This window comes from Ischnura elegans, chromosome X, assembly GCF_921293095.1.
Source record: "Ischnura elegans chromosome X, ioIscEleg1.1, whole genome shotgun sequence".
Classification (NCBI taxonomy): domain Eukaryota; kingdom Metazoa; phylum Arthropoda; class Insecta; order Odonata; family Coenagrionidae; genus Ischnura; species Ischnura elegans.
In genome coordinates, this window is record NC_060259.1 from 110,608,575 (window position 1) to 110,620,993 (window position 12,419).

Genomic DNA, 12,419 nt, shown 5'->3' on the forward strand with positions numbered 1-12,419 from the left:
CCAGGGCGTTAACCCAATGACTAGAGACTTGCTAAAGACAGGTTTATTCTATGGCTAAAAGAGGGGTTATTTTCTCCTGAAAGGGGTGTTATTGTAATGACAATGTAGTGGATGCTAGTTAAGTGCCATCCTCGTGTAGGCACACACATGCTCCGAGTTTCATGTATTATTGACTGGAGTAAATTAAAGAAAAAATCTTCAGTAGAAACTGAAAGCATGTTATAAAATTTTCTTGGAAAAATCGTGAATGAAGGGTAAGTCACTATCCTCTGACTGTAAGTGAAGTAAAAAAGTGAAGGGTAATGAATCATAATGCATTATACAAAGGAATTACAGCATTTACTAATCATTTGATCACCATTTATGGAAATCTATTATTATGTTTACGTGTTTTATGAAATAGCCATGTGTATGAAAACCATAAATATTTCATCATTCGAGGAGAAAACAGCTGACAAGACGGTGGCATACCTTCAGTGTGTCACCCACAGGTGCAAGGTGTAAAAATTGTGCGGACGAATGATCATTTGTCTTAGCTTGGATTCTTACCTGTATCTCCAAAATCTTCACTGGATGTTGTACCACTTGAACTACCGAAGCATCTTCCTTGTTATAGGGTTGAGTCCAAAAACACAATAAAAGTGCATAAAAAAGTTGCTCAGTATTGGCCCAATGAAGCCAATAAATTACATAATTTAAAGCAAACCTTCAATATAATTATTTAATCATCTTCTATTGTTTGAATCGTCCACTTTGCTCAGTAGAATATTTGCTTTAGTGAAGGCCTCTGATGTTTCTTTCTAAAATGTGTCAGAGGTATATTTCCTCCTGGTTGCTTGAAGCAGTTTTGATGTAGATGCTTTTTGAGAAGTGCCGCTTCAACTTGCAGAATGTTTTCCAACATTAGACTTTAGTTGATTTCTCAAAATGTGCTTGGTGCAGCTGTCCTTCCCTTCCCACAAGACAGTAGAAAGTACTGCAAGTAATATTTTGTCATCAGCCCTATATGCCCATGTGGTTGAAATTGTGCTTTGTGTTGTGTTGTGGTTTTTTGCCTACTTGTGATACCTTGAAAGAAGAAATATGCTGTTGACTTTTGTGATGGTAAGGCACTTTAAACACACCATGTCTTTAGTCTTTCCGGAGATTTAAACTTGGAATTTTCTGGGAACCCTTTGATATTAATGTTTTGTTATTTGTGGATAGAAACTCAGAGTGCCAGTTGTCGCAATAATATGAACTACACTGTTAGAAATTACATATTATATGGCAGAAAGTATCTTTTTTTTACTTGAAGTAGTTGCTTTGTGTTAGGCATTTTACTGCCTGTTATTCTTTTACTTAATGTGTCACATCATTATCATCCCCTCGAGAAGAAAGGCATTTGCAAAAATTTGTTTGTGTATATTATTTTACATGGTACATACTGATATTTCTCTTAAGTCCTTATGAATCCATCAGATGAGTTTACCAGTTTTCTTTTGATATTCATATTTCATCATTTGTAGGTATATGTATTTCAAATGCACAGAAGTTAGAGCCTCTCAAAAGATGCATGCTGTTGGCAAAGACAGTGTCTACATATTGCATTCTTTGCTGGTGAAACACCATGAATCACCCAGAATCATTGATTTCTGTAGGAAATTTCTGTTCTTTTGCCAGGTATTATTGTGAAATTGGAAAGAAAACTATCCATGTCCTCAGTGTTAAGGAAAAAAATGGCATGTCCATTATGGCATTTACGAATGTTGAATGTCCCTACCTTTGACTTACCTGTCGGCAGCTCTGACTTTGTTCAAAATGGCTCCGGCCAATGTATCAGCATCTCTGGAAGAAAGGGCTGAAGAGTCTTAATTACCTTGCCTCCCTCTAACATTGCTTCATCAATTTTTTACAATGCAATTAATAATTTTCTTGCTTATTGACTTCGCTTTTGCTATTCACAGCACTGGTGAGTTTCTTTGCTTAACCTCTTAGTATGGCTGGCTGATGTATCAACTTAAGCACCACAAAAAGAACAGTGTACCAATGTATCGTCCTGCCCTCACATATTATTAAACTTAATAACGATGAAATAGTATCAAAAAAGCTTATGAATATATAAAAAATTTCATCAATATTTATTTTCCTAGTGCACTACATTTGATAAGATTTCCATCCTGATTTCTTGCTTGCACCCCAGGTTAGCATTAAAGAGGGTTAAGCAATGTAGCTTGTTAGGGAAGTTGGGTGCATGTCTGGCAGAGTTTCTTGAAGAAAGGATTTAATTTGGCTCTACCTAGTTCTGGCTTCTCACAGAAGAGCCAGGACTTGAGAAGTTTTATAATGTTTAAGTGGAATTTATTTCCGTATGTGAGTTCTGCATGGTAGGCACCACAAGTAAACTATACAATGGAATAAATGCAGTGGCTATGTTATAAGTGTGGGTATTGTGATGCATTGCATTAAGAAAAAAAGAGCCTAAGTTTGTCTCCCCCCACTACACTTATCTCCATGTATCGTCAAGGAAGATTTTTGGATGTGACGGTGAAAATGAGGTGCTATTTCACACTCATTAGGCTGCATGTTGAATACACAATGAGCATATGGGATCCTGGACAGAAAGATTTAATCCACGAATTTAATATAGTACAAAATAAGTTAAATATGTCAAAAACTGCTTTGAGCGAACAGAATGCATTGCACAGCTTTTACATGAATAAGGATGGGAGCCATTAGAGGCACAGAAGCTATGTACTAGGCTTTGAATGCTTGAGAGATTTCAAGAACAGATATCTTCAGAGGGATGCAGAGAACATTTCTTCTTCACTATTTCTTTAGGTCCAACAGAAATGATAAAGTATTTTGCTGGATGGATAGGTGTAAGAATTATAGAGAAAATAGGGTAGGAAAAATATCCCCAAACAATGAAGGGCTTAATTATGTACTCTGTAGGATTCAATAGTCAAATATCTACAATAAACTCATGTTTTTCTTTTTTTTGATGTTTGGTGCCATAACACATTTAGGTGGCTTTCTGGGTAGGATGTAGATGTTGATGTACGTGTAATCCACCCTTGACTAGTACACTTTGCATCACCCTATCCTAATTGTGGGGATTGACCCTGGCTATTTTTGAGAATGTTTCAGTGGAGTCTTCTAGCTGGGAAGAATTGGTTCCCAAGCTCTCTTCTGTGTGCATCTATGTCTGCTGGAAATTGTTACTATTGTGTTTGCTTCTTTTAATCTTCTGAAATGCTATCGCCACTTCAATAGACCAATTATCTCTCTCATTCCTTTGGTGAGAATCTTTTTAATTGGTCAATTAATGAAAAATTCTCTTCCATGGGCTCCGAGAACCTTCACTTGTGTTTTTTGACATTTATGATTTGGCCTACTCTTTGCGTGCTCTATGACTGCTTGGGGGCCAAATTGTTGATTTTTGTCAGCCCTCAGATTTTCTTGAATAGGACATGTCAATGCTGCTGGGGCCTGGCCAGTGGGAGAGTGGTCTTATCTAAATGACCATGTTCATTCCTACAAAATTATGTATCTGTTGGGTGATCTTTCAGTTTCAGGAGGGTTTATTTGGTGGATTTAATCTTTGTTGTTGCTTTTTGTCTTCAGAAAGTGATGGCAGTTTTTTCTCTGTTGTGCCACTAACAGACTAAAGGACTGTGTTTGCTGTGGTGGCTCCTTTTGGTTTCTTTTTCATGGTGACAGTGCAGTCCGACAAAGGATGAGCACTGTCCTCAGTTCTTTCGTTTCTTCCTACTTTGGGGATATTTTCTTACCGGCAATTTTTCTTCTGGAATGACCTCATTAAACTTTTATGTTGTCATCTTCCAATTGACCATGGACTAGTGTTGTGAGAATAGCTTATGACTATGTTGTATCAAAATAAAAGTTAGTTACCTGTGTACAGTACGGTTTGACATGTCTTGGGTTTCTCATCAGTATTTGCTGTCCTGAGTTTGAGAGGCTGTGTCCTCTTTGAGGGGGATGTACGCCATCTCACCTGACTGTTGTATCATATTTTCCCATCCTCCTATCTCACTCTTCCCCCCATCCCCTTACCACATCTTGTTTTACAAACAGTTGCCACTCTGGTCTAATATCTCCTTTGAGTTCAGCTGGGTTTGAAGGTATGACGAAGCTTTCCTCTTTGACTTTCCTTTACTGACTGTACATATCTGCCATTGCATTATAATTCCAAATCGGTTGGAAAGTGTTTATAGCATGTACATATTTATGCATTATTGCCAACATTCAGGTAGATGATAAATAAACCTACATAGCTCAATTTTGTCTGCTAGTGCAATCTGAATTCTACTTTACTTTAGCAGTTGCCATTCGAGGCATTATATTGACCTGGGAGGGCCTCAGTGTTGTTGATGAAAACCGTTTGAGCATATATATACTTTGAAGGAGTAATTTTAGGCTAAAGATTTTTTCCAAATCTAGGGTCTTCTAAATGATCAAGATCTGCTTATTGAATTTCATCTCTCGACTATTAAGGTTTTCATCTGGTTGGAAATAAAATAACCCAGATGATGATTTGGAAATTGATTGTAGAAATTTTTTTGACCAAGTGCAACCCAAGGCAAGGGGAATAGCCCCATTGAAAAAGAAAAAAAAAAGAATTCACTCTCAGAGTGCTAGATCACATTTTTGTGTGATCATTCAATGCATTGTTTTCTATTGTGACCAAATGACTTTGCAAGGAGTTGGGTGCTTTATTGAGTATATTTCTAAGTATGCCAGTATTTTTTGGCTTAATGTCATGAATTCCAGTAGTCTAAAATGGAGGATGGGAGAAGGGATGTATATGGATTACAGTGTCTCTAGCAAGTTATGCTAATGTTAAAATAACTTTTGTATATGATTTTCCATAGCAGTACTCTGGGCATTTAAAAGTTAAGGTTAACTATTTAGTACTCTTGCACCAAAGTTCCTGTTGTGTTTCATACTATGGGGGCTGTTATAAACTGCGTCACAATTATTTGTGAGACATAGGTTTTAGCACTTCAAATTTCATCTTCAGGTAAGGCATGCAAGTAATGTTAGCTCAGAATTACACAAATCTTTGAAGGGTAATTGGGTTAGGTTATGGGACTGTCTGAATCAATGGCCCGTGCATGATGCATACTGTGGCAAAGTTTAGTCAGAGATAGTATTCCTATTAATTTAATATTTCTGAAATCAATCAACCCCTTTACTGAATTTTTACTGAAGGAATATGTCTTACTGTCTGAAAAATAAGGTATGTGAGCTCATCAATATGTCATTCTCATCTAGATCCTCACAAGTCACTGAGAGTTTGTCAATGACCTATATGTGGCTACATTTAATTGTATCTGTGAATCAACTGTTTGAAGTCAGTGGTAATTAAAATTAATTTATAAAATCTAAATGTCTGCTCCCTACAGGTTGTGCAAGAATTAGATGAAGAAAAAAGAAAGCATGAACACGATACAGCTCAGGGAGATGATATCACTTATGGGTTAGAAAAAGAGCGGACGCGGTTGAAACAAGTGGGTATATTACTGCTCTGTACAAATTAATCAGTTTTTAATTATGACTTTATTTGGAGGTGCAAGATGCAGCTAAAGAGTGTCTATAGGTGCCAGGTTGACATAATTCTTGGTGCCAGGAAATTCTTGTCATTGAAGAAGCCCTTCCTTAATGCACTGTTGTTGAGTTGTTGCTTGTTGTAGTGCAGTTAAATGGAATGGTAACCCAGTGGGCTGAGCTTTGGGATAATAACCTGGGCTCCAATGTAATGTAGACCTTGTTGAGCATCTGGCTTGGTCCTGGCTGTGTCATCTCCGCTACCACAACAGGTTGTGGGGAATTGCTGGCAACCCTCAATCCCTTGCGCTGCAAATTTCATAGTTTGCAGTGGAGATAAATCAAGGGTGAGCCCTAATCTCACATTGAGAAGGACACATTACTCCTGCTTGACTCATCTAATTTTGTTTTGATTTCCTGTTGTTTTACTTGTTAAATGATATTGTTATCATCTTGAAATTTTCAGGGTATCTGGAGTTGGCCCTTGTTAATAATCTCCCTTATCTCAAATATTTGACAAGGGTTTACTCAATATAACCTGAACATTTCAAGAAAATGGCATAGAGTTTTAAGCAAGCAATTCAAAAGGAAGCCAAAAGTAAATACCTCAGGTTGGTTGGGAGTTGGTTGGGATCCTGTGAAGATCAGCCTTCAGGTATGAGGCTGTGAGGTATTGCTAGTAAAATCAATGAGTTTTTTAATATGCTGGCTGTTAAATATGTGTATATCAGTGGTGGGAAATCTTGGCCATGCGTAATTGCATCATTTCCACCCCTTTGATGTGTGTGGTGCCCTAAAGTAATCTCTTTGACCACTGTGGGGAATGAATATTTCCTTTCATGATCATCAGTCCCATTCTTTTGAGGATCATTTTCTTTAAATGGAGAAGTTTTTTTGTGATTTTATTTGACTGTAGTATAGTGGTTTTGGTCCAAAGCATAGAGCATAACGCATTCTCAAAGAAGTTGGCTTAGTCTCCAGTGTATCTGTGTTTAATTTTTGCTCCTCAGAGAATCCATATTATCCGAGTTTAATGAGCCCATTTTGATTTCTTCTTCAACCCATTTACCCCCAAAACGTTTCCAATTTTGATGCCCAGGAATATGTGCAGTATGACCTGGTGGCTATTGTCTTGGCTGCTTGGGATTTTAAGGGTTGAAAACTAAAAATTTTCAGGGATGAAAAATAAGCCTGAAATTAGTTCATCATTAGCAAGCCCTTTTTGAAAACACTAGCGTCTCGCTTAGTACTGGAATTATTTGAAGATGCTCCTGGTGTGTGCTCAGTCTTATGGAGTGTAGATTTAAATACATAGTAATTTTTTCATGTTTTTCATCAACCATGGATTTGGGATATGCCTATAATCTTTTATTTGCTGTAATAGCTGTTTAACACCTCATCCTCTTCATTCATCAGTTCACTAAATACTATAGTTTACTTAATTATATTTTCAATTTTTTCCTTTTTTGTATTTTTATCTCAGGGGAAAAAATCCAATGTATTGTAGATAATTTCTTCATAGGCAAAATTTAGCCTGGATTCTAAAATTTTGTACAACATATATGGCATTTTGTGCCATAAACTTAGAACGTGAATCCTAAATAATGTGTTTTATCCATGATAGTCTACTATTTTAGGTGTTACTTGGTGGAATATTGATCCAAAAATAATCCCTGTTAACTTTGGTTCTTTAATAGTCAATTTCATCAATGTTGGCCTTGACTTCTAGGAAATGGACCTATAAGGCATTATGTAAAGCATTTTTAGGCAAAAAGTTGTGAGCTTGCAGAAATAGTTTTGTTGGTCATGAAGGTAGCTTTTCTGTGTCATTTTGATGATAATCATGGATAATTCAGCCAGAAAGCAATCAAGTGAACGTACAAATAGCTCTATTTACTAGATGCTAAAATACCTTATTTAGTAGTTTTTCACTTTCAATCCAATGATGCCCAACCATTCTTCAATTTACTTGGTGTATCTTGAGAGGGAGGACAGCCTGTCTTCCTAATTGTAACCTCCGTTTCTAAATTAGTTTGATTAAAAATTAAGTCATATTTCTTTGACATAATGGTTAAAATGACAATGTTTAAATCCATTGAGTTTTATTGTATGACAAGTATCGATGCAAATTGTGTCAAATCTGTGGATTTATAGTATTTGCAGTTATTACAATCTCATAGTAATCTTTTAGAACATCACGCCGGAAAATATGGAATTAATAATTATTTTGTCTCTCTAAGTCTGTTGATCACAATCTCGGGGTATATCCTTGGCAGAAGCAAGGAAATGAAAGTAGAGAAAAAGCTGTCCTTGGTGCGAGGCATGGGAAACACATGAGATGCAATTGTGGAAGTGATACAGTAAACTCTTGATTTTACGAAGTCAGTGGGACCGGAAAATTGGCACTTCGTAAAATCGAGTTTCGTAAATTCAAACCTTTTTCATAAGTCACGAAAAAAATGTTCGCTTTTGTTTCTTCCGCCGTTTTTTGTCTTTAGTGGTCTTATTTAAATGTTTTCGGTGGTTATTCTCGGTATAATTCATAGAAAAGGCTTTTTGCTATCGATTTATGATGTGAAAAATCGTTAAATAATTATACCACCATAAAATTCCCATTTCTTGTTCATACTTCAACATCAACGATCGCTAAAGAAATTCCCGACCAGTTTAGAAAACGTAATCAAATAATGAATTGCAATGTTTATTATAAGAATTAACAGTAATAAATTTGTGGTTAGGAGCCAATAGCTACTATTAAGTATGCAAAAGATAGATATTTGTTTCTGACATCCACGGAATTTTAGCGGCAGCCGGCCTAACCGCCATTTATGTCGCCCTCTATCGCTCAGTGACGAGAAAAAAAGAAAAACAAGGGTCTTAGCCCGTTTCCAAAATAACCTTCGTAAGTTAATATTTCGAGTTACTTCGTATTTTCAGCAGAATGTGCTCTATTTTCACTGAGATTCAATTACGATCATAAATAACGTAGGATGTGATTATCTTCTGGCGAATATTTGAAGTAAATTCTGTTTGAGTTCTCCGTCCGACTACTGTGTTCCATCATCTTCGCAGACGTTGCCATAAAAGACCTAATTCTTCATCAGGACTGTATTCTTCATACCGGGTGTGAGGTGACCTATTCATATAGTATGTTTCTCTCCTTTTATGCCGACAGGAGCAAGGTTCCAACCGGAAAACGACAGGAGAAACATCTTACAGTATCGGAGAAATATAGATAGAAACATTATTATCCACATTGATTGTTTTCCTACAAGAGACGTGTTATCATTTCTCAACGTGGTTAAGTATTGGTTCGCTAGCGTGAATTTCCAAAAAATGACACGCAAAAACCTGTACCGTCACCTCATTTAGTTTTCGTGTTCCTTTCTCCGCCGTATTGAAAGTTAGGCAAAGGATCATTGACATAGAGAAAAGATTTTCTTAGTTTTAGCACTAAAAAATAGTCGCGCCATAATCGTAAATAAATATAGTGTGGAAAGAGCAAAGAAATTAATTTCAATTGAAAAGTCAGCTGAGAAGAAGAGAGACAATTATAAGCGCGGCACCATTTTCCCGATAGTGGAAGATACTTCTTCCGCCTCTCTCCGGTTAATAACTTCCCCCGTTGCAGGTAAAGATGAACCATGCCCTTCTCCACAATCGGGGAACGTTCCCAGTGGGTGGGGTGAATAAGAGTGGGATGGGGATTGCCTGAGGGAAGAAGTGTGGTCAGCACAAGGACTGGTGAAGGGGGCAGGACAAAGAAGGGTGGGGAAATGGCCTTCAGCTCTGCCTCAGTCTACTTTTGGGGGCAGTATTTTTTTGCGACGCACACAAGCTCAGTCTCCTTAGGGAGGGAGTGAATGGGAAATGCTGGGGAAGGAGGGGTTTGGGATGCGTAAGGTGGGTGTCAGCAAGATCAGCCAAAGGCGGCAGGAGGGAAGGGACGGCTTTGGAAAGACAGAACCCCAGCATGGGAGAACGGGGAAGCGCGTGAGAAGAAAGTTCATGGTTAGACTTGGAAGTGCGTCTTCATTATGAGAAGCCTGAAATATAAATAGGCGGTAAATAGAGCCCAGTACTTAAGATATTTAAGTTGTTCATTCACAAGGGCCAATATATACACGAAAAGATATTATGGCGCGGATTGCATGTATCAACGTCCATTTCGGGATGTTATTAATTTCTGTTCCCATTTATAAAAGTAGCAAATAGATTTGAAAGAATGATAATCATGAATAAAAATATCTAAATCGATATCCAAACGCACATGAGCAAAATAGATGAATGTATACATACCGATCCATCGCAAGTAATACCGCTCAAGCTTCTTCCGGTATAGGACTTTAAAATCCTGGATAATGCCTTGGTCCAAGGGCTGGGACTTGTTAGTCGAGTTCGGGGGTAAAAAAGAGGACTCGAACATTAGCCAATTTTAGATCTTCCACGTATTTATGAACGGTGGCATTATCCATTATTAAAAACAATTTTGCTGTTCTCTCCAGCAATTTTTCTCTGTAGACGTATAACCGTTTGCTGGAAAATTTCTCGGGTCATCCAGCTGTTTATATTTGCATGATAAAAAACGGGAAGGGCTTCCAATTTTACATGATTTAAGCAGCGTGGCCTTTCAAATTTCCCAATGACAACGGGCTTATTTTGTCCGTGCCCGTTTGGTTGACGCACAGCCCCACAGTAACACGCACTTTACTCTTTTTCCCCCCATGGCACCTTTGCCCTTTGAAACCCAGGGTTGCGTCAGGTAATGCATTAAAAAATAGCCCAGTTTCAGTGGCCAGCGAGGGTGAGCTCGTCGAGGAAAGGGTCCCGGATTAGGGACCCTTCGAAGTGCTTCGGCGAAAAGTAATCAAGTAGTCTTCGAAGTACGTTCACAGCAGTGCAAAGGGTTTATTAGGGGTGTACGAAATACTCCGCACGACCTTCCTAACATGTTAAACTACGAATTATTGTCGATGCTATGTTTACGAACAGGCACGTAAATAGGGGCGTAATGCTAGCCGCGATATTTTAACTGAACTCCTACTCCCCCTGAATTCCCACAGTGAGATTTTTGGCGACCCATTTATCTCCAAAGTTGCATTATCATTTACGACTTCGCACTTTTGATGGACCACAGTTGGAAGCGCTGATTTTTTAGCTACTTACGCCGGCGTAACTAGTTTTGTTGACAAATTTTTCGCCGTAGTTCGTATAAACGAATGCCATTTGCTCCTAGGGACCGAGCCGAGGTTCATAAATTCAAAACATTTCGTATAATCGAAACTTCGTATAATCGAATAGTGCCATGTATTTAGCATAGGCTTTTCACCGGGACCGCAATATCACTTCGTATAATCGAAAACTTCGTAAAATCCTGCTTCGTAAAATCAAGAGTTTACTGTATGATTAAAAAGTAAAAGTTGATATTACGCATGGGGTGCTGTGGTGGATTTTCTATATGAGCTCAATGTGAGCTGATGGGAAAGTGGCAATGCTAAATGTAGCTGTAAAGCAAGGAGCAAGCGAACAAAGCAAGAATCCTTATCAGAAAACATGAAATTCAGCGTATAATAATATGAAAGCATTTGTAAAATTTGTATTAATTAGCCTTACGATTTAGCCTGGGCCAGGTGTGGTGGCTCTACTGGTGAGGTGAGGGACGGTGTATGTTTTGCATTTGGAGAAGTTGTTGCTGATACAAATCTGATGAAAACCTCTCCTAATCACTTCTTTTGAGTATTGGGCAAGCTATCTAGTGGGTTGAGTGTCTATAAGCTATATTGAGGTTGGGGGTCTTGAGAGGTATTATCCGTTTAAATGGAAGTAGCTGGTTACACTGCCCAGATATGTAGTTTTGTGCACTTTTTTCCACCAAAAGTACTTAACACCGCACTCACTCATGGCCTTGGTTACTACTAATCTTGCTAATTTTACTTTAAACAATATCTTCCAAATGCTAATATGGTTTTCTAGGTGTACTTGATGAATTTTGTGTTTTTATTGATTATGGAAGGTTCCATAAGCTCTGGTCAGAAATCCAGTAAACAGGCATTTGATGTATAATGGTATTAATCAAGCGTCCTCATTTTTCAATTCAGTGAATCCTGTCTTTAAAGAAGTCATTTGGGCCAGAAAAAAATACAGTTTCATTGTGTGGAATTTCATAGTGCCGGAAATATCAATAGTAGAAGATCAATAATCCTGAATGCTTCGGACTAACATTCCAGATTAACAATATTTCCAGCAAATAGATCAGTTAACCTGGATATGGGCAATACTGTAGTACGAAAAATATTTTTTCCCTGAATTTGCGTTTGTGTCAGCAGAAATGATGCATTGTTGTGTAAAGGGTCAAGTAATGAGAAAAACCTAACCAGTTTCATGACATTTATGATTAAGGAAATGATTTAAACAGATTCAGAACATTTGAAAAAGTTCTTCGTCCATCTATTGCTAAGGCTTATCCTCAAAGTAATCTTGATGAGACCAACTGGAAATGGAAGGAAAATGGCACAAAAGTTTAACAATCTGACTAGAACATCAATAGTTCTTCCATCCATAGTTTTCAACGTGCACCTATCGCAAATTCCGTGGACTTTTCACGACTACTAACATAAACTAATCTATAATTATCAATTCCTCCAATTGGAGGCAATCCCTCTTCGAATACGTTACCCTAAATAATATCTGATTGCAAAATTTAACTCTTAATATGGTGATAGGCCCTTCAGTCTGCGGGCTTTGAGGTGGGGGTAACCCGCTTAATGACCAACTGTAGAATGTAATGTTGGGTGGCCTTTCACTCCTGTCACAGAACTGCTTATCTCAATCCCAGGTTTCAAGCATGGGCCATGAGAAAAGGTTAAAAA

At 37.8% G+C, this 12,419-nt stretch overlaps 1 protein-coding gene across 4 annotated transcripts in view; it reads left to right on the forward strand.

Annotated features, from left to right (window-relative positions):
• The window catches only part of LOC124171717 (CTTNBP2 N-terminal-like protein), a 156,892-nt gene that overhangs the window by 33,932 nt on the left and 110,541 nt on the right, over nucleotides 1-12,419 (forward strand). For 3 of the 4 annotated variants that reach the window (XM_046550987.1, XM_046550989.1, XM_046550991.1), the window contains exon 4: nucleotides 5,409-5,513. The exons of the other annotated variant lie outside the window; for it this stretch is intronic. In XM_046550987.1, the coding sequence (XP_046406943.1) occupies nucleotides 5,409-5,513 (105 nt within the window). The remainder of the gene's footprint in view (nucleotides 1-5,408; nucleotides 5,514-12,419) is intronic. 4 annotated transcript variants of the gene reach the window in all.